At 41.9% G+C, this 19,492-nt stretch overlaps 2 protein-coding genes across 2 annotated transcripts in view; both read left to right on the forward strand.

Annotated features, from left to right (window-relative positions):
• Positions 1-9,251, forward strand: part of LOC136399226 (zinc finger protein 615-like) — a 28,448-nt gene extending 19,197 nt beyond the window's left edge. Inside the window, exon 7 of the mRNA XM_066374214.1 lies at positions 6,421-9,251. Coding sequence (XP_066230311.1) covers positions 6,421-8,633 — 2,213 coding nt within the window. The 3' untranslated portion in view covers positions 8,634-9,251. The remainder of the gene's footprint in view (positions 1-6,420) is intronic.
• LOC136399234 (zinc finger protein 615-like) overlaps positions 1-19,492 on the forward strand; it is a 213,868-nt gene that overhangs the window by 97,391 nt on the left and 96,985 nt on the right. The window lies entirely within an intron of this gene.

Below are 19,492 nucleotides of genomic sequence, written 5' to 3' on the forward strand. Positions count from 1 at the left end.
TATTTTAGAGGGGAGGAGAGGGGGGGAGGAGCAGGAAACTTCAACTCCCATATGTGCCTTGACCGGGCAAGGCCAGGGTTTTGAACCGGGAACCTCAGCATTCCAGGTCGATGCTTTATCCATTGCGCCACCACAGGTCAGGCAAATAATATGGACATTTTAATGATGTTTATTCTTCCTAACCATGAGCATGGTATATGCCTCCACTTGTTGTATCTTCCTTGATTTTTTTTATCAATGTTTTGTAATTTTCCGAGTACAAGTCTTTAACTTGGTTAAATTTACTCCTAAGTACTTTATTTTTTGTTGTTGTAATAGTGCAGGGGATTGTTTTCTTAATTTCTCTTTCAGCCAGATCATTGCTGATGTATAAAAATGCCTCTGACTTCTGAGTATTAAAATTTATATCCTGTCACCTTCTGAATTAATTTATCAGGTCCAGTAGTTTTTTGACTGCAACTTTAGGGTTTTCTGTGTACAGTTATCATATCATCAGCAAATAATGATAGTTTTACTTCTTTTCCAATTGGGATGCCTTTTATTTCTTCTTCTTGTCTGATTGCTGTGGCTAGGACTTCCAGAACTATATTGAACAAGAGTGGTGAAAGGGGGTACCCCTGCCTTGTTCCTGATCTTAAGGGGATTGCTTTTAATTTTTGCCCATTGAGTATGATGTTGGCTGTGGGCCTGTCATAGATGGCCTTTATCATGATGAGGTATGTTCCCTGTATTCCCACTTTGCTGAGAGGTTTGATCATAAATGGGTGCTGGATTTTATCAAATGCTTTTTCTGCATCTATTGAAATTATCATGTGGTTTTTCTCCTTCCTTTTGTTTATGTGATGAATCACATTGATTGATTTTCAAATATTGTACCAGCTTTGCCTCCCCAAAATAAATTTCACTTGATCATGATGTATGATTTTTTTCATATATTGCTGGATCAGCTTTGCTAATATTTTGTTGAGAATTTTAGCATCTAAACTCATCAGGGATATTGGCCTATAGTTTTTGTGTGTGTGTGTGTTGTCTTTGCCTGGTTTTGGAATCAGAATTATGCTCGCCTCATAAAAGGAGCTTGGAAGTGTTCTCTCCTCTTGAATTTTTTGAAATAGCTTGAGAAGGGTAGGAGTTAGATCTTCTTTGAATGTTTGGTAGAATTCGCCTGTGAAGCCATCTGGCCCAGGGCTTTTGTTTGTTGGAAGTTTTTTCATAACTATTTTGATCTCATTTGTTGTAATCGGTCTATTTAGGTTTTCTGATTCTTTTTTTTTTTTAATTTTTTTAAAAATTTTATTTATTCAATTTTAGAGAGGAGAGAGAGACAGAGAGAGAGAGAGAGAGAGAGAGAGGAGAGAGAGACAGAGAGAGGGAAGGGGAGAGGAGCTGGAAGCATCAACTCCCATATGTGCCTTGACCAGGCAAGCCCAGGGTTTCGAACCGGCGACCTCAGCATTTCCAGGTCGACGCTTTATCCACTGCGGCACCACAGGTCAGGCGCAGTTTTCTGATTCTTCTAGATTGATTTTTGAAAGATTATATTTTTCAAGAAATTTGTCATTTCACCTAGGTTGTTGAATTTTTTGGCATACAGTTCTTCATAGTATTTTCTTACAATCCTTTGTATTTCTGCTGTGCCCGTTGTTATTTCTCCAGCCTCATTTCTAATTTTATTTGAGTCCTCTCTGTTTTTTTCTTGGTGAGCCTGGCTAAGGGTTCATCTATCTTCTTTTTTTTTTTTTTTTTTTTAAATTTATTTATTTATTTATTCATTTTTTTTTAGAGAGGAGAGTGAGAGACAGAGAGGAGAAACAGAGAGAGAGAAGAGGGGGAGGAGCTGGAAGCATCAACTCCCATATGTGCCTTGACCAGGCAAGCCCATCATCGATCTTCTTTACCTTTTCAAAGATCGAGCTCTTGATTTCATTGATCCTTTGTATTTATTTATTTTTTTTAGTCTCTATGTCATTTATTTTCACTCTGATCTTTATTATTTTCTTCCTTCCACTTCTTCTAGGCTTTACTAGCTGTTCTTTTTCTAGTTCTTTTAGTTGCAGGATTAAGTTTTTTTGTTTGAGATTTTTCTAGCTTCTTTTTTTTTTTTTTTTTTCCTTTACAGGGACAGAGAGAGAGAGAGAGATAGAGATAGACAGGAACGGAGAGAGATGAGAAGCATCAATCATCAGTTTTTCATTGCGACACCTTAGTTTATTGATTGCTTTCTGATATGTGCCTTGACCGCGGGCCTTCAGCAGACTGAGTAACCCCTTGCTCAAGCCAGCGACCTTGGGTCTAAGCTGGTGAGCATTTTTTTTTGTTTTTTTGTTCAAAAGCCAGTTGAGCCCGCGCTCAAGCTGGTGACCTCGGGGTCTCGAACCTGGGTCCTCAGCATCCCAGTCCAATTCTCTATCCACTGCACCACCTCCTGGTCAGGCTCTAGCTTCTTAAAGTATGCCTGTAATGCTATGAACTTCCCTCTCAGGACTGCTTTTGCTGTGTTTCACAGATTTTGAATTGTTGTATGCTCATTTTCATTTGTTTTAAGGAAATTTTTTATTTCTTCCTTGATCTCATTGTTGACCCATTTGTTATTTAATATCATGCTGCTTAGTTTCCAAGTGTTTGAGTGTTTTTCAGTTTTTCTATTGTAATTGATTTCTAGTTTCATGCCATTGTGGTCAGAGAAGATGCTTGATATGGTTTCATTCTTCTTAAATTTGTTGAGACTTGTTTTATGCCCTATTATGTGGTCTATCTTAGAGAATGTACCATGCGCACTTTAAAAGAATGTATATTCTGCTGCTTTAGGGTGAAAGATTCTGAAGATTTCTATTAAATCCATTTGATCTAGTGTGTCCCTTAATTCTGCTGTTTCCTTGTTAATTTTCTTTCTTGAGGATCTATCCAGTGATGTTAGTGGTGTATTGAAATCCCCTGCTATTGAATATTATTGTATTGCTGTTGATCTCTTCCTTTATGTCCATCAAAGTCTGCTTTATATATTTAGGTGCTCCTATATTAGGTGCATAGATATTTGTAATGGTTATCTCTTCCTGTTAGATTGTTCCCCTTTATTATTATGTAGTGACCTTCTTAAAGTCTATTTTGTCAGATATAAGTATGCTACCCCATCTTTTTTTTTCATTTCCATTTGAATGAAATCTTATTTTCTATTTGTTTACTTTCAGTATGTATATCTTTTGTTTTGATGTCGGTCTCCTGTAGACAGCATATGTACGGGTCCTGTTTTCTTATCCATTCAACTACCCTATGTCTTTTTTTTTTTTTTTTTTTTTTACAGAGAGAGAGTCAGAGAGAGGGACAGACAGGGACAGGCAGACAGGAACGGAAAGAGATGAGAAGCATCAAACATCAGTTTTTCGTTGCAACACCTTAGCTGTTCATTGATTGCTTTCTCATATATGCTCTGACCATGGGCCTTCAGCAGACCGAGTAACCCCTTGCTCAAGCCAGCGACCTTGGGTTCAAGGTGGTGAACTTCGCTCAAACCAGATGAGCTCGCGCTCAAGCTGGCGACCTTGAGGTCTCGAACCTGGGTCTTCCGCATCCCAGTTCGATGTTCTGTCCACTGTGCCACTGCCTGGTCAGGCTGCCCTATGTCTTTTGATTGGAACATTTAATCCATTTATATTTAAGGTTATTATTGATATGTAGTTGTTTATTGCCATTTTTTCTTTAAATTTACATTTCTCTTTTAGTGTGTATATATATATATTCCCCCCCCCCCCCTGCTTTGTTCTGTCTATAGCAGGTCCCTTAAAAGTTCTTGCAACATTGGTTTGGTTGTGATGAATTCCTTGAGTTTTTCTTTGTCTGGGCAGCTTTTTATTTCTCCTTCAATTTTAAACGATAATCTTGCTGGATATAGAAGTCTTGGTTGTAGGTTTTTGTTCTGCATTACTTTGAATATTTCTTGCCATTCCCTTCTGGCTTCAAGTGTTTCTGTTGAAAAGTCTGATGTCATCCTTATGGGGGTTCCTTTGTAGATGATTGACTTTTTCTCTTACAGCTTTTAATATTCTTTATCTCTTAGCTTTGGTATTTTGATTATGATGTGTATTGATGTGGGTCTCTTTGGGTTCTTTTTTAATGGGGTTTCCTCTGCTTCTTGAATCTGTGTGACTCTTTCCTGCTTCAATTTAGGGAAATTTTCAGCTACATGAAAATATTTCTGTATATTTCTTCATACAGTTTCTCTATTCCTTGTTCTTTCTCTTTTCCTTCAGGAACCCCTATTATGCGGATATTGTTTCTCTTCATGTCACAAAGCTCTCTTAGAGTTTCCTCAGACTTTTTGATCCTCTTTTCTTTTTGCTGTTCTGTTTCCTTGCTTTCGCTTATCTTGTCCTCTAAGTCACTCATTCGATCCTCTGCTTCATCCAGCCTGCTTTTAATTTCTTCTAGTGTAGTCTTAATTTCTGATATTGTGTTTGTCATTTCTGTCTGGTTCTTCTTTATGATTTCCGTGTCCTGTTTGATACTTGCAATTTCTTTATTGAGGTGTTCATTAAATCCATCCATTGTAGCTTTGAGATCCTTAAGCATCCTAACAATTATTATTTTATACAGTGGTACCTTGAGATACAAACAGACCAACATACAATTTTTTTTAAGATATGAGCTGAGACTTGGTCCATATTTTTGTTCGAGATCCAAGCAAAATTCCGAGATACGAGTCATGATTCGAGAAGCTGCCACTAGTTGGCACATTGACACACAGGTCCAGTATCGGCAGTTTGATATATTGGCTGGGTCTCCAATTCTGAGAGTGAGGGCCCCTGTCTCTCAGGGTCTCTGTTCTTGTAAGGAGAGCCCTTCTGGGCTCAGCCTCGCCCCTCCTTCACTCCTGGAAACGGGGGCCTCCACCACGCCTCCGCACTCCCTACCAGGCTCGGTGTGGCTTCTTTGCTCCTTGGTTTTTGAGACCTGTTCTTTTTTCCAAAGTTGGTTTTTCACACTGATTGTTCCTAAATGAATTTGTAATCCAGTTTGGTGGTGTGAGTTGACTGACTTATGAGCTTGGTTACAGAATGAATTAAATTTGTATCTCAAGGTACCACTGTACTCTGCATCCAATAATTTGAATACTCTGTTTCATCCAGGACTTCTTCTGAGGATTTGTCTTGTTCAAGTATATGACTTACGTTTCTCTGCTTTTCATTGTTCTGTGTATGGCTTGTAGGCTAGTTCCAGTTGTGGTCTCCTTACCTAGTAGAGCCGCTTTGAAGTCTTGATTTGTTTTCTTCTCAGTTTTCTTAACTCAGTGGTAATCTTGTTTACTGATCTCAGCAGTAGGCTTATTTGAAACTGTATCGAGGAATGCGGTGAGTTTAACCTCTTAGAATCTGTAGGCCTGTTCTGCCAGCTGCTCTCCTGGGGCAGGTGCTTTCTCAGCTTCAGTTGATGGAGGAATATCTCGGATCTCCCTGGAAACCTGGGTTACTGCCTCTCCTCCCCACTTCCTGCTTTCAGCTGTGTCTTTTGCACTGATTGGAGCTGGAGAGCTTTCTGGAGGTGGGTCACCCTTAACCACTTTAGGCTTGTGCTGTGTGGAGGGAATCAACCCCTCCCCCAGCTATGGCCGCCTCTGCACTGGATGAGTCAGCTTCTCAGGTCATCCCAGGCATTCCACTGTCCGTCACCGTCTGTCTCACTCTCCCCACTTTCCTTTGGAAGACAAGCTTGTCCTCTCAGCCCTCCTTGTCTCTAGGGCCCCAGGCAAGTGGCTATGTGTGATATTTTCAGCTCTGTACCTTTAAGGCACCCCTGCCTCTTCCTACTCACAGATCTTTGCTCTTTCCCCCTATCTCGCAATGCTTTCCGTCTGTCTCCTCCAGTCTCTGGATTTCTAGGCTGGGTCTCCAATTCTGAGAGTGAGGGCCCCTGTCTCTCAGGGTCTCTGTTCTTGTAATGAGAGCCCTTCTGGGCTCAGCCTCACCCCTCCTTCACTCCTGGAAGCGGGGGCCTCCACCACACCTCTGCACTCCCTACCAGGCTCGGTGTGGCTTCTTTGCTCCTTGGTTTTTGAGACCTGTTCTTTTTTCCAAAGTTGGTTTTTCACACTGATTGTTCCTAAATGTAATCCAGTTTGGTGGTGTGAGCTGGGAGTCTGTGTGTCTGCCTACTCTGCTGCCATCTTCTCTATCTGAGTCTGTTCTTTTTTTCTCTCTCTTTAAACAAATTTTTTTAATTTATTGATTTCAGCTAGAGAGTAAGGGGGAGAGAGAGAGAGTCAGACAGAAATCAGTCTGTTCCTGTATGTGCCATTACTGGGGATCGAACCAACCAGCAACCTCTGCCACTTCGGACAATGCTCTAACTAACTGGGCTCTATTAGGTTTATTTCAAACTAAGCTTATGAGAGATTACAGAATGATTCACCATTCTCTTCTTTCCTAGAACTCAGGACAGTGGATGATCCTTCACAGTGTCACTTGCAAAATCAAAGCATTCAGAAGAGTGTGGAACAATGCTGTGAATATTATAGGCTTGCTAAAATTGTTCATCTGAATGAAGGTCATTTCCCATTACAGCAAAATTGTGGTATGTTTGAAATGTGTAAAAAACTTTTAAAATCAAAGTTAAGTTTTCAAAAGCAAAACAAAAGCTTAAATAACTCGGTTGAGCTGAATATAAATAGGACATCCATTCTGCATGATAACCATGAAGAGTTTCACAGTGAGATTATATTTCCTTTCAGTACCAAACCCATAAATAATAACTCCCAGGTCATTCAACAACAGAGAAACCACAATATAGAGAAGACTCATGTATGCATTGAATGTGGGAAAGCATTCTTAAAGGTGTCTCAGCTCACTAATCACCAGAGAATTCATACTAGAAAGAAACCTTATGGATACAGTCTGTGTGGGAAAGCTTTCTCCAGCAAATCCAGGCTCACTGAATATCAGAGAATTCATACAGGGCTGAAACACTATGAATGCACTGGTAGTGACAAAATTTCCCTCAAACCATCACAGATTAATGTACACCAGAAAACTATAATAGGAGAGAATCCATATATATGTAGTGTATGTGGGAAATTTTTCATCCAAAAGTCTCGCCTCATTTATCATGAACGAACTCATACAGGGGAGAAACCTTATGAATGCAGTCTGTGTGGTAAGACCTTTCGTACAAAGTCAAATCTCAATACACATCAGAAAACTCATATACAAGAGAAACCATTTATATGCAGTGAATGTGGAAAAGGCTTCACTGAAAACAGTCGTCTTATTGTACATCATCGAACTCATACTGGAGAAAAACCCTTTGTATGCTGTGAATGTGGAAAAGGCTTCATTGACAAAAATTATCTCACTGGACATCAGAAGACTCATACTTCAGAAAATAGGTATACGTGCACTGAATGTGGGAAAGGCTTCTCAAGAAAGCATTGCCTCAGCCTACATCAGCGAACTCATACAGGAGAGAAACCACATGAATGCAGTCTGTGTGGTAAGACCTTTCGTACAAAGTCTAATCTCAATAAGCATCAGAAAACGCATACAGTAGAAAAACCTTATAAATGCAGTGAATGTGGAAAAGGCTTCATTGAAAACAGTCGTCTTATTGCACATCGTCGAACTCATACTGGAGAGAAACCCTTTGTATGTTATGAATGTGGAAAAGGCTTCATTGACAAAAATTACCTCATTGAACATCAAAAGACTCATACTTCAGAGGATCCATATAGGTGCACTGAATGTGGAAAAGGCTTGTTAAGAAAGCGTTGCCTCATCTTACATCAGCGAACTCATGCTGGAAAGAAACCATATATATGTAATAAGTGTGAGAAAGGCTTCACTAAGAAGAGCCTGCTGATCCGACATCAGCGAAAATATACAGGAGAAAAACCCTATGAATGTAGTGTATGTGGAAAAAGCTTCACCATGAAATATGATCTAACGCTACATCAGGGAACTCATGTTTTAGATAAACCATATGTGTGCAATGAATGTGGGAAAGGCTTTAGTGTAAAGAGTGGTCTGATTGTACATCAGCGTGCTCACAGAGGAGAGAAACCCTATGTGTGTAGTGCATGTGGAAAAGGCTTTACCATGAAGAAGTATCTCACTGTACATCAGAGAATTCATACTTCAGAGAAACTGTACATGTGCAATGAATGTGGAAAATACTTGTCCTCAAAATGCTGCCTCATTGTACATCAGCGAACTCATACTGGAGAGAAACCGTATATATGTAATGAATGTGGGAAGCGTTTCATGTCAAAGAATGTTCTTATCAGACATCAGCGAAAACATATAGGAGAGAAGCCCTATGTATGTACTATATGTGGAAAAAGTTTCACCATGAAGTATGATCTGACTCTACATCAGGGAACTCATATTTTAGAGAAACCATATGTGTGCAGTGAATGTGGGAAAGGCTTCACAGTGAAGAGTCGTCTCACTGCACATCAGAAAACTCACACAAGAGAGAAACTCTGTGTATGTAGTGTATGTGGAAAAGGCTTCCCAGGGATGAACCAGCTGGCTGTACATCAAAAAACTCATACAGGAGAGAAACCATATGAATGCTCTCAGTGTGGCAAAGCTTTTCTCAAGAAATCACGGCTAAATATACATCAGAAAGTACACATAGGACAGTAATCCTTTGTATGCAGTGAATGTGGGAAAATTTTCTCAGTGAAGACTCAGACATCAGTGAAAACATTAAGCAGAGATACCCTATTTATGTAGTGTGTGGAAAAGGCTTCACCATGAAGACTATTTACATCAGTGAACTCATAATTCACAGAAATTATATATACAAGAAGTGTGCAAAAAGCTTCACTGAGAAGAGTACTCTAGGTATATACATCAGCAAACCCATACTGTAGAAAAGTACAAATGCTAGTAATGTGAAAACATCAGCAAGTATACAGGCCTTTTATAGCATCAGAAAATTTACTCAGGAAGGACTCATTTCATGTACTAAATGTGGGAAATTCTCATTGGGCAAAAATGATCTCATTACATGAGAGACTTTTCACAGGGGAAAGCCCTTTGTAATGAATGCAGAAAAGAGCTTCATTGAGAAGTCAGAACTCGGTGTTTATCAAAGACAGGAGAGAGGCCATGTGGGTACAGGAACTCTGGGAAAGCTTCTGCTGTCTTCTCAGTCCTTGTTAAATGTAAGAGAATTCCCAGTGAGTTGCTTTGGAGAAAGCCTGTTGCCATTTGTAGGCTTTCAAGATAATAGTATATAGTAGAGAATAACTTAAGGCCCTGGCTCGTTGGCTCAGTGGCAGAGTGTTGGCCCAGCCTTTGGATGTCCTGGGTTTGATTCCCACTCAGGGTGCACAGGAGAAGTGACCATCTGCTTCTCCACTACTCCCACTCTCCCTTTTCTCTATCTCTCACTTCTTTTGCAGCCATGGCTTGTTTAGAGCAAGTTGACCCCTGTTGCTGAGTATGGCTTCATGGCCTTGCCTCAGGCACTAAAATAGTTTGGTTGCTGAGCAATGGAGCAACAGCCCGAAGTGGGCAGAGCATCGCTTGGGTAGGGGCTTGCCAGGTGGATCCTGGTAGGGGTGCATGCAGGAGTCTCTCTGCCTCCCTGCTTCTTAATTAAGAAAAATTTAAAAATATATAACAATGCAAAGTATTTGGTACTGTCTTTAATTATTTACCTTATGTTTTATATTGATAAATAATGGGGAAAATTCAGATAAATCAGTCATGAATATATTTTAGGACAACATATGTTTAAAAGTTTTATTGAAATGAACTCTATGAGTGTCATTCTGGGAAACCCTTTTGTTGGAAGTAGACCGTCATGTGATTATCAGAGATGATGAACAAATGATTATTTCTAATTGTGGGAAAGCATCAGTCCAAAAGTAAGATCTCGATAGAAGCCATATGGGATGGTTTGCAGTAATTTATGTTGTCTCATCATTTTCCAGGAAATCCATGCAGAAATAACTCATGACCACATTCAATTTTGTGATCTTTAGCAAAACCTCATATAACTTTTTTTTTTTTTGCAAGAAATAGGGAGAGAGATAAGAAGCATCAATTCTTTGTTGCGGCACCTTAGTAGTTCATTGATTGCTTTCTCATACGTGCCTTGACCGGGGCTCCAAGTTAGCCAATGTCCTCTTTCTCAAACCAGTGACCTTTGGGCTCAAGCTGGTGAACCCACGCTCAAGCTGGCAACCTCAGGGCTTCGAACCTGGGTCTTCAACATCCCAGGCCGATCCTCTATGTACTGCACTACTACCTGGTCAGGCAAAACCTTGTATCACTTAATGGAGAAAAGAATCTTTGAATAAAACAGTATTCTTTCACAGATCTAAACAGGTAGTACACTTCACAAGCCATTGAGAACAAGATACCTTTAGCCATATTTCTAGTTGCCTAGCCATTGATTTCATAAGTTGTTTTGAATAATAGCAGTTACTCCATCATGGATTAAATTGAAATATGTACAACACAAGAATGTTATATGCCTGTTTCATTATGCAGTTAACTTTATTTTCTCCAGTTGTACATGATGTTATTTTATAATGCTTATAGTACAGTACTTGAAAATGAAAGTAAATATATTTATTTTAGGGTAGTATAACAACATATTTGGATGTGTTTAACCAAGTTTGTAAGTAGCATCAGGTGGTTTATAAAGTTAATATAAGTATGATGTTTTTAAACAGAGCAAAGTGAAATTGCTACACAGCTGTTTGCTACAGGATTTATTTTTTTACTATTATTATTATTATTTGTATTTTTCTGAAGTGAGAAGCAGGAAAGCAGAGAGACAGACTCCCGCATGTGCCTGACTGGGTTCCACCCGACAGGCCCACCAGGGGGCGATGCTCTGCCCATCTGGGGTGTTGGTCCATTGCAACCAGAGCCATTCTAGTGCCTGAGGTGGAGGACTTGGAGCCATCCTTAGCGCCTGGGTCAACTTGGCTCCAATGGAGCCTTGGCTGTGGGAGGGGAAGAGAGAGAGAGAAAGGAGAGAGGGAAGGGTGGAGAGGCAGATGGGTGCCTCCCCTGTATTCCCTGGCCAGGAATTGAACCCAGGACCTCCACACACCAGGCTGGTACTCTACCACTAAGCCAACCAGCCAGGGCTTACAGGATTTATTTTTATCTCCAGTTTTAGCATGCACTAATTTTTGTTTGATTTTTCTGTATAGTTTTTAAAAACTTTTATTACACAAGTATGGTCTTGTAACCAACACCACAGAAGAAATTCAGAATTTTTTATCACAAAGGCCCTCATGCTCCCCCTTCATAGTTACATCCTTTCCCTGACCCTAGCCCTTAGCATCACAGGTCTCTTTGTAGCTATACTTTTGTCATTTATAGAATATTAGAGAAATGGAGTAATTTAGCATGTACCCTTTTGATATTGGGTATTTGAACTTGTGCGATACAGGAAATACATACATACTGGTCTCTGTCCTCAGTACCTGGTACAGAGTTCCTAAAACTGTTGTAAATTCCTACGTGATAACAGCACTGGGAGCCTGGCCTGTGGTGGCGCAGTGGATAAAGCATCGACCTGGAACGCTGAGGTGGCTGGTTGGAAGCCCTGGGCTTGCCTGCTCAAAGCACCTATGGGAGTTGATGCTTCTTGCTCCTCCCTCTGTTCTCTCATTCTCTCTCCTCTCTAAAAATAAATAAATAAACTAAAAAAAAAACCAGCACTAGGAGCATCTTTTGTTCTACTGAGGTTATTGGTTAGAAGTTTCAGCTCCACTGAATACATCCAGAGAGCGGCGAGGGACTAGAAATGGAGTTAATGATTAATCATGCCTTCTTGAGGAAGTTTCCAGAAATATCCAAAGAGTAAAGGTGTCGGAGTGCTGCAGGTGGGTGAAGACATCTAAGTACGAGGAAGGCTATGCACCATAACGAACTGGAGGAGTGTTATGGGAATGGCAGTTTGTACTTAAGGCAAACAGTGTAGGTAATATGGGAGTGATTGGCATGTGAAGTGGGGTGGGGTGTGTGCTGTTTATGATACTGAGTCTTTAACCTGTAGTACCTGACACAGTTATGTCAGAATAAGTTAAATTGTAGGACACTCAGTTGCTGTGGAGAATTCCTGGTGTGGGGAACTGACCCTATTTCTGTACATACACACTGTAGGTGACCAGGAGTGTTGTGAGTGTGGGAAAAAAAGGAGAACTACAGAAAGAATACTGAACTGTAGACTTTTCCAAAACAACCTCAAGTGAATTCCACCTAATATCTAGCCCAAAGCTCCCTGTTCCCTGCCATGTGGATGTTGGACCTCATGGAAACTGCACCCTGAGTGTACAATTTTTTTTTTTTTTTTTTTTACAGAGACAGAGTCAGAGAGAGGGATAGACAGGGACAGACAGACAGGAACGGAAACATCAATCATTAGTTTTTCGTTGCGCATTGCAACACCTTAATTGTTCATTGATTGCCTTCTCATACGTGCCTTGACCGTGGGCCTTCAGCAGACTGAGTAACCCTTTGCTTGAGCCAGTGACCTTGGGTCCAAGCTGGTGAGCTTTTGCTCAAACCAGATGAGCCCTCGCTCAAGCTGCCGACCTCGGGATCTCGAACCTGGGTCTTTCGCATCCCAGTCTGACGCTCTATTCACTGCGCCACCGTCCGGTCAGGCTGAGTGTACAATTTTTAAATTTTTATTTTATTATTTTATGACTTGAGACAGACAGAAACAGATCTTTTCCTGTCTGTTACAAGCTGGGGATCAAACTGGCAACCTCTGAGCTTCAGATGACACTCTAATCAACTGAGCTATTCAGCCAGGGCCCTAGTTGTTTAATTTATCATTTTTATACTTATTTTATTTTTAATTGAGGTGCAACCCGCAAGGAATGGAACCAGAGCCGAGCCCAAATTGATTGAATTTGAAGAGCCTTTATTCACCTGCCGGTGGTCTGTCTGCCGCACCACTTGCAACGAACAGCGAACAGCTGGGGTCGAGGGTAGTATTTAAGGGGAAAAACCACAGGGTTACATTCAGCATGTTAGTACAATATCTTTGCAAAAGTACACACTGTTCTAAAGATAATAAACCGCCTTCCTGTAATATTTGCAAGGCTGACACACAACACATCCTGCCTCGGTTAGCAAGATTAGACCTGCTGGGGCTTCTACAAATTTTCTACTGTAGCTGTAGCTATAAACTAGTTCCCCTTAAGCGTTGAGCTAAATTGGGTCAGGGGTCCTTAGCATGGGCTGGCACACCAGCACATTTTTAGATTTTTATTTATTCATTTTTAGAGAGAGGAGAAAGAAAGAAGTGGGGGAGGAGGAAGAAGCATCAACTCCCATATGTGTCTTGACCAGGCAAGCCCAGGGTTTCAAACCAGCGACCTCACCATTCCAGGTTGATGCTTTATCCACTGCGCCACCACGTGAGGCTAGTTCAATTTAACGAGTCAAGAGCACATATAGGAAGCAACCAATCAATGCACAACTAAGTGGCAACAAATAAATTCTTCTCTCCCTGTCTCTATCTGTCCAAAAGCAATAAAAAATAATTTATATACCGAGAGGAATTATAAAATATATAAATGCTGACACTGGGAGGTCATGCTTTTCTCATTCTATTAAATATATACATTGATACAGAGGCACAGTTGGTGTTATACCAAACACGCACATCAATTGGTCTATCTATTGTGTCAAAGGAATGGGACACCAATCCTCACTCAAAAGCAAATATGAATTGGTTTAGTAGGTAATGATAATTTTTTTAAATTTATTTTATTTATTTATTATTTATTTTTTACAGAGACAGAGAGAGAGTCAGAGAGAGGGATAGACAGGGACAGACAGACAGGAACAGAGAGATGAGAAGCATCAATCATTAGTTTTTCATTGCGCGTTGCAACACCTTAGTTGTTCATTGATTGCTTTCTCATATGTGCCTTGACCGTGGGCCTTCAGCAGACCGAGTAACCCCTTACTGGAGCCAGCGACGTTGGGTTCAAGCTGGTGGGCTTTTGCTCAAACCAGATGAGCCCACGCTCAAGCTGGCAACCTTAGGGTCTCGAACCTGGGTCCTCCGCATCACAGTCCGATGCTCTATCCACTGCGCCACCACCTCGTCAGGCAGTAGGTAATGATAATTTCCTGTTCAAGAGGCTTACTATTTTGAGAGAAGGCAAAGACATCTCTTTAACAAATGTTAAGTTCCTCAGTAAGTTTTTTTTTCTTTTTAGATTTTATTTACTCATTTTTAGAGAAAGAGAGAGAGAGAAGTGGGGAGGAGCAGGAAGCATCAACTTTCATATGTGCCTTGACCGGGCAAGACCAGGGTTTCAAACCAGCGACATCAGCATTCCAGGTCAATGCTTTATCCACTGCGCCACCACAGGTCAGGCCTCACTAAGTTATTTTTAAATTTTTATTTATCTGAGTTTACAGACAGAGAAAGGGCAGAGAGAGAATGAAGTATCAATTTGTTATTCCACTTTCTCATGCATTTATTTTTTGATTCTTTTTTGTACCCTGATACCTTGGTGTTTGGACTAGGCTCTAACCAACTGAACTGTCTCGCTAGGGCTGTAATTTATTTAACTATTTATATGTTTTGTTTTGCTTTTTTATTGATTTTAGAGAGAGAGAGAAAATCGAGGTAGGGGAGCGGGAAGCATCAACTCTCAGTAGTTGTTTTTCATGTGTGCTTTGTCTGGGCAAGCCCAGGGCCTCGAACCGGCCACCTCAGCATTCCAGGTCAATGCCCCATCCACTGCACCACCACAGGTCAGGCTATAAGTTATTATTTTTATTATTAATATTTTTTGAGAAGAGATGAAGAGAGAAAAAAAAAGAGGTGGGGGTGAGGAGAAGCAGGAAGCATCAACTCTATTTGTCTTGATCAGGTGTGTCCAGTGTTTTAAACCAGCAAACCTCAGAATTCTAGGTCAACACTTTATCCACTGTGCTACCACATGTCAAGCTTTTTTTTTTTTTTTTTAGAGAGAGAAAGAGAGGGAAGGACAGATATGGACAGACAGTAAGATAGAGAGATGAGAAGCATCAGTCTTTCGTTTTGGTACCTTAGTTGTTCATTGATTGCTTTCTCATATGTGACTTGATGGGGGGGGGGGCTCAAGCTGAGCCAGTGACCCCTGGCTCAAGCCAGCAACCTTTGGGCTCAAGCCAGCGACCCCTCATTCAACCTGGTATACCTGTGGTCAAGATCCCAGGCCAACACTATCCACTGCGCTACCACCTGGTGAGAGAGAGGGACAGATAGGGATAGACAGACAGCAAGGGAGAAAGGAGAGAAGCATCAATTCTTCGTTGAGGCACCTTAGTTGTTCATTGATTACTTTCTCATATGTGTCTTGACCAGGGTGGGGAGGGACTACAGCACAGCGAGTAACCTGTTGCTCAAGCCAGCGACCTTGGGTTTCAAGCCAGCGACCATGGGATCATATCTATTATGATCCCATGCTAAAGCCAGCAACCTCAGGGTTTTAAACCTGGGTCCTCTGCATCCCAGTCTGATGCTATGCACTGAGCCACCGCCTGGTCAGGCACTGTAAGTCTTTTTTTAATGCCCATGTCTTATCTCTCCAAGTATATAGATGGAAAATTCTTTGGTAACGTTTTGTGCTTTAAATTATACATTTTAAAAAACCAAATAAAAACTCAGTTCCTTAGTTGCACTAAATCACATTTCAAGTTGTCAGTAGCCTTATGTGACTAGTGGGTACTTCACTGGAAAGCAAAATGAGCAAAACTGTGTACCTTACTCTATGGATACTCAGAAAAATGTATCATGATTTGCATCATCTCAGAAAGCTATATTGGAGAGCTCTCATTGATGTGATCTTGTATTTCCCAGCAGAGTAAAATAAAAACAAATTGTGTATTTATTTGAAAAATGAATAAATGAGCTAAAATAACTAATGTATTTTGTCACTGAAGGGAATTAGCCATTGGAAGGCAGTTGTTAAAAACAGTTGTCCTGGTTGGCTCAGCAGTAGAGCGTCGGCCTGGCGTGCGGGGGACCCGGGTTCGATTCCCGGCCAGGGCACATAGGAGAAGCCCCCATTTGCTTCTCCACCCCCACCCCCTCCTTCCTCTCTGTCTCTCTCTTCCCCTCCCACAGCCAAGGCTCCATTGGAGCAGGGATGGCCCGGGCGCTGGGGATGGCTCCTTGGCCTCTGCCCCTGGTGCTGGAGTGGCTCTGGTCGCGGCAGAGCGACGCCCCGGAGGGGCAGAGCATCGCCCCTGGTGGGCATGCCGGGTGGATCCCGGTCAGGCGCATGCGGGAGTCTGTCTGACTGTCTCTCCCCATTTCCAGCTTCAGAAAAATACAAAAAAAAACAACAGTTGTCCTGGCCCTGGCTGGTTGGCTCAGTGGTAGAGCGTCGGCCTGGTGTGCAGGAGTCCCGGGTTCGATTCCCGGCCAGGGCACACAGGAGAAGTGCCCATCTGCTTCTCCACCCCTCCCCCTCTCCTTCCTCTCTGTCTCTCTCTTCCCCTCCCGCAGCCAGGGCTCCATTGCAGCAAAGTTGGCCCAGGAGCTGAGGATGGCTCTGTGGCCTCTGCCTCAGGCGCTAGAATGGCTCTGGTTGCAACAGAGCGATGCCCTAGCCCTAGATGGGCAAAGCATCGCCCCCAAGTGGGCATGCCGGGTGGATCCCGGTCAGGCACATGCGGGAGTCTAACTGCCTCCTTGTTTCCAACTTCAGAAAAATACAAAAAAACAAAAACAAAAAACAGTTGTCCTCCCCCAAATTCTGTCTGAAGCTACTTTAACTGAATATAAACTGGAGAGAGTAGGAACGAAAAGATATCTTCAGAATAAACAGGATAAAAAGGATTGTCATGAGCCAGCGTGACTCGTAATTGTGCAGGTCTCTAGTGGGAACAGTGGAGGATTAGAAAATAAACACAGAGAAAAAGGATGGGATCAGGAGGACCCATTGCCAAGCTGATGGCTTGCAAGAGCTAGCCTGCACCCCCAAAACACTTTATAGTGCAGAGAGCAAAGCCATTTGCAAAACAAAGAGAGCTCAGATACAAAGTCACATTTCTGAGGCAAACCAAGAATTCTTTCAAGTGCTGAAAACTTCCCACCATGCATAACATCTTAACTTCACAAAACAAGGGGTAAAACGAAAACTGCCTTCAGTTTCTTCAAGGGACATGGGGGATGGGATAATTAGAAACCATAGGCATCACAGCCAACATGGAAGTTTGGGGAAAGGCATATAAATTACCTTTACCAACTTAATCAAACCATCAGAGGCTGTGGGGAAGAGTTTAGCCTTTGGCTTAGCCCTTAAACTGCAAGGATCTTTGTCAGCTTGCAGTCTCCCACAGCCTCTAGCAACCAAATCAAGCAAGTAAGGTGGGGGGGGGGGGGGCAAGGACTCTGTCAGCTTGCACCCTGTTTCCCACAAAGGATGACAAGGTTCTTAATCTCCAAGAGTGGAGAATATGGCAGATGGTAGGGGAGATCCTTAAGGGATGTCATGGAGAAGAGCCTTTGCATTTGTCACAGGACTGTCACCCTTGAGAGGTGCCACCATTTCCAAGATTCCTCAATTCAATTACCTGCTGAACTGTGATGTAAGTTTTCTCTTTATTTTTCCTTCTCTGACTCTTGGGAGTGGGGCTCTTGGTCTCTTGCTATACAGAATACTTTCCCTTAATCTCATACCCGTTCCACATTTTCTACCTATACAAGTTATAAACATTGAGTCTTACTCATCAGAAACGAAGTGGAAACTTGCTTTGCCATGTGATAGCTGTAAGGTATTTTTCCCACCGAAGAAGAAGGAAGGGGCGTAGCCACCAAGTGTGGATAAGCAAAAGCTTTACTGAGTACAGCACTTCTCAGATGAGATACACCAGCCCAGGAGATGGAGATCAGGAAAATTGCGCAGAGAGACCGCGTGGGGCAAATTTAAAGGGGTCCTCAAGGGTGGCCGAGCTAATATGATGTGACAAAATCGCACTGGCTGATAGACAGTCGCTGTTTTCCAAGGGACTCCTGGGAAGTTTCTTTTGGCACACATGAGTGGGTGGTTCTAGCCCAAGTTCCTGGGTCTGGGTTCCTCACGTGACCTTCCCCCATTGCTGACCATCTTACATTAGCTATTTCAAAATTCAATCTCAAATGCTGGGTTTTGGGTAATTCACACCTTCAGATCTATTTTCAGGCACCAGCACAGTGCGAGGCACTGTATTACCCACTAAGATTACATCAGTGAACAAAGCAGGGAAAGAAATAGCCTTCATGGTGGACCTTAAAATCTAGAGAGGGAGATAGTAAATTATGTTATCTCAGGAAGTGATAAATCCTATGATGGACAATGAAGTCTAGTAATAGATAGTTATTTATTATAACTTACAGAGAGTAATATATAGTAATGTATCAGTTGTAATGCTAGGGGAGATATTCCTGCCCTGCCTCTCTAAGCTATTCTGGGTATAACTGATACACTAAATGGAGTCACTCATCGTAATATTTGTGAGCAGAGAACATCCCAGGGCTGTTTCTTCTTTAATTTTTTTAAATTCAATTTTTTAAACCTTATTTTAGAGAGGAGAGGGGCGGGGGAGAGCCAGGAAGTGTCAGTTCTTATATGGGTCTTGACCAGGCAAGCCTGGGGTTTCAACCAGGTCAGGCTTCCTTCTTTAATTTTTATTTAAAAATTTCTTAAAATTATTATTGACATACAGTATTATATTAGTTTCAGGTGAACAACATAGTCATTAGACATGTATATAATTTACAAAATGGCCTGACCTGTGGTGGCACAGTGGATAAAAGCATGGACCTGGAACACTGAGGTCGCTGGTTCAAAACCCTGGGTTTGCCCAAACCCTGGGTTGTTGGGCAAATAAGTTTGTAAAATTTGTATTTTTTGAGATTGCTCACTTTTATTGTTAAAAAATGGCACTGGGGGCCTGACCTCTGGTGGCGCATTGGATAAGGCATCGACCTGGAAATGCTGAGGTCGCCGGTTCGAAACCCTGGGCTTGCCTGGTCAAGGCACATATAGGAGTTGATGCTTCCTGCTCCTCCCTCCCCTGCATTCTTTCTCTTTCTCTCTCCCTCTCTCCCTCTCTCCCTCTCTCCCTCTCTCTCCTCTCTAAAATGGATAAATAAAATCTAAAAAAAAAAAAAAAAAAAAATGGCACTGGGCAGCCATGTGTGTGCTTGCCCTCAGAGCCAGGCAGCTGATTGTAAGTTGTAGATTGCATTCCTGCTTGGGATGGGTCATTGTTTTGCTAATGTTTGCTTGTGGAGGGGTCTTTGTGGGCCCAGGTAGTTTTGCAGGGAGAGCAGAGAGAATGCAGAGTGCTGAGGAAGAAGCCAGTTTTGCAGAGAGAGAGAGAGAAGGTGTGCAGATGGGGAACCAGGGCTGAGGGGCTTTGGGAGCCCTACTTGTTTTAAAGTACCGCACCCCAGATTCTGAAAGGCACTGTACCTCATGTCAAGTTCACATAGAGACACCCAGTCCAGATGACTTTTGAAGAGTTTT

This window comes from Saccopteryx leptura, chromosome 3 (genome assembly GCF_036850995.1).
Source record: "Saccopteryx leptura isolate mSacLep1 chromosome 3, mSacLep1_pri_phased_curated, whole genome shotgun sequence".
NCBI classification, from domain to species: domain Eukaryota; kingdom Metazoa; phylum Chordata; class Mammalia; order Chiroptera; family Emballonuridae; genus Saccopteryx; species Saccopteryx leptura.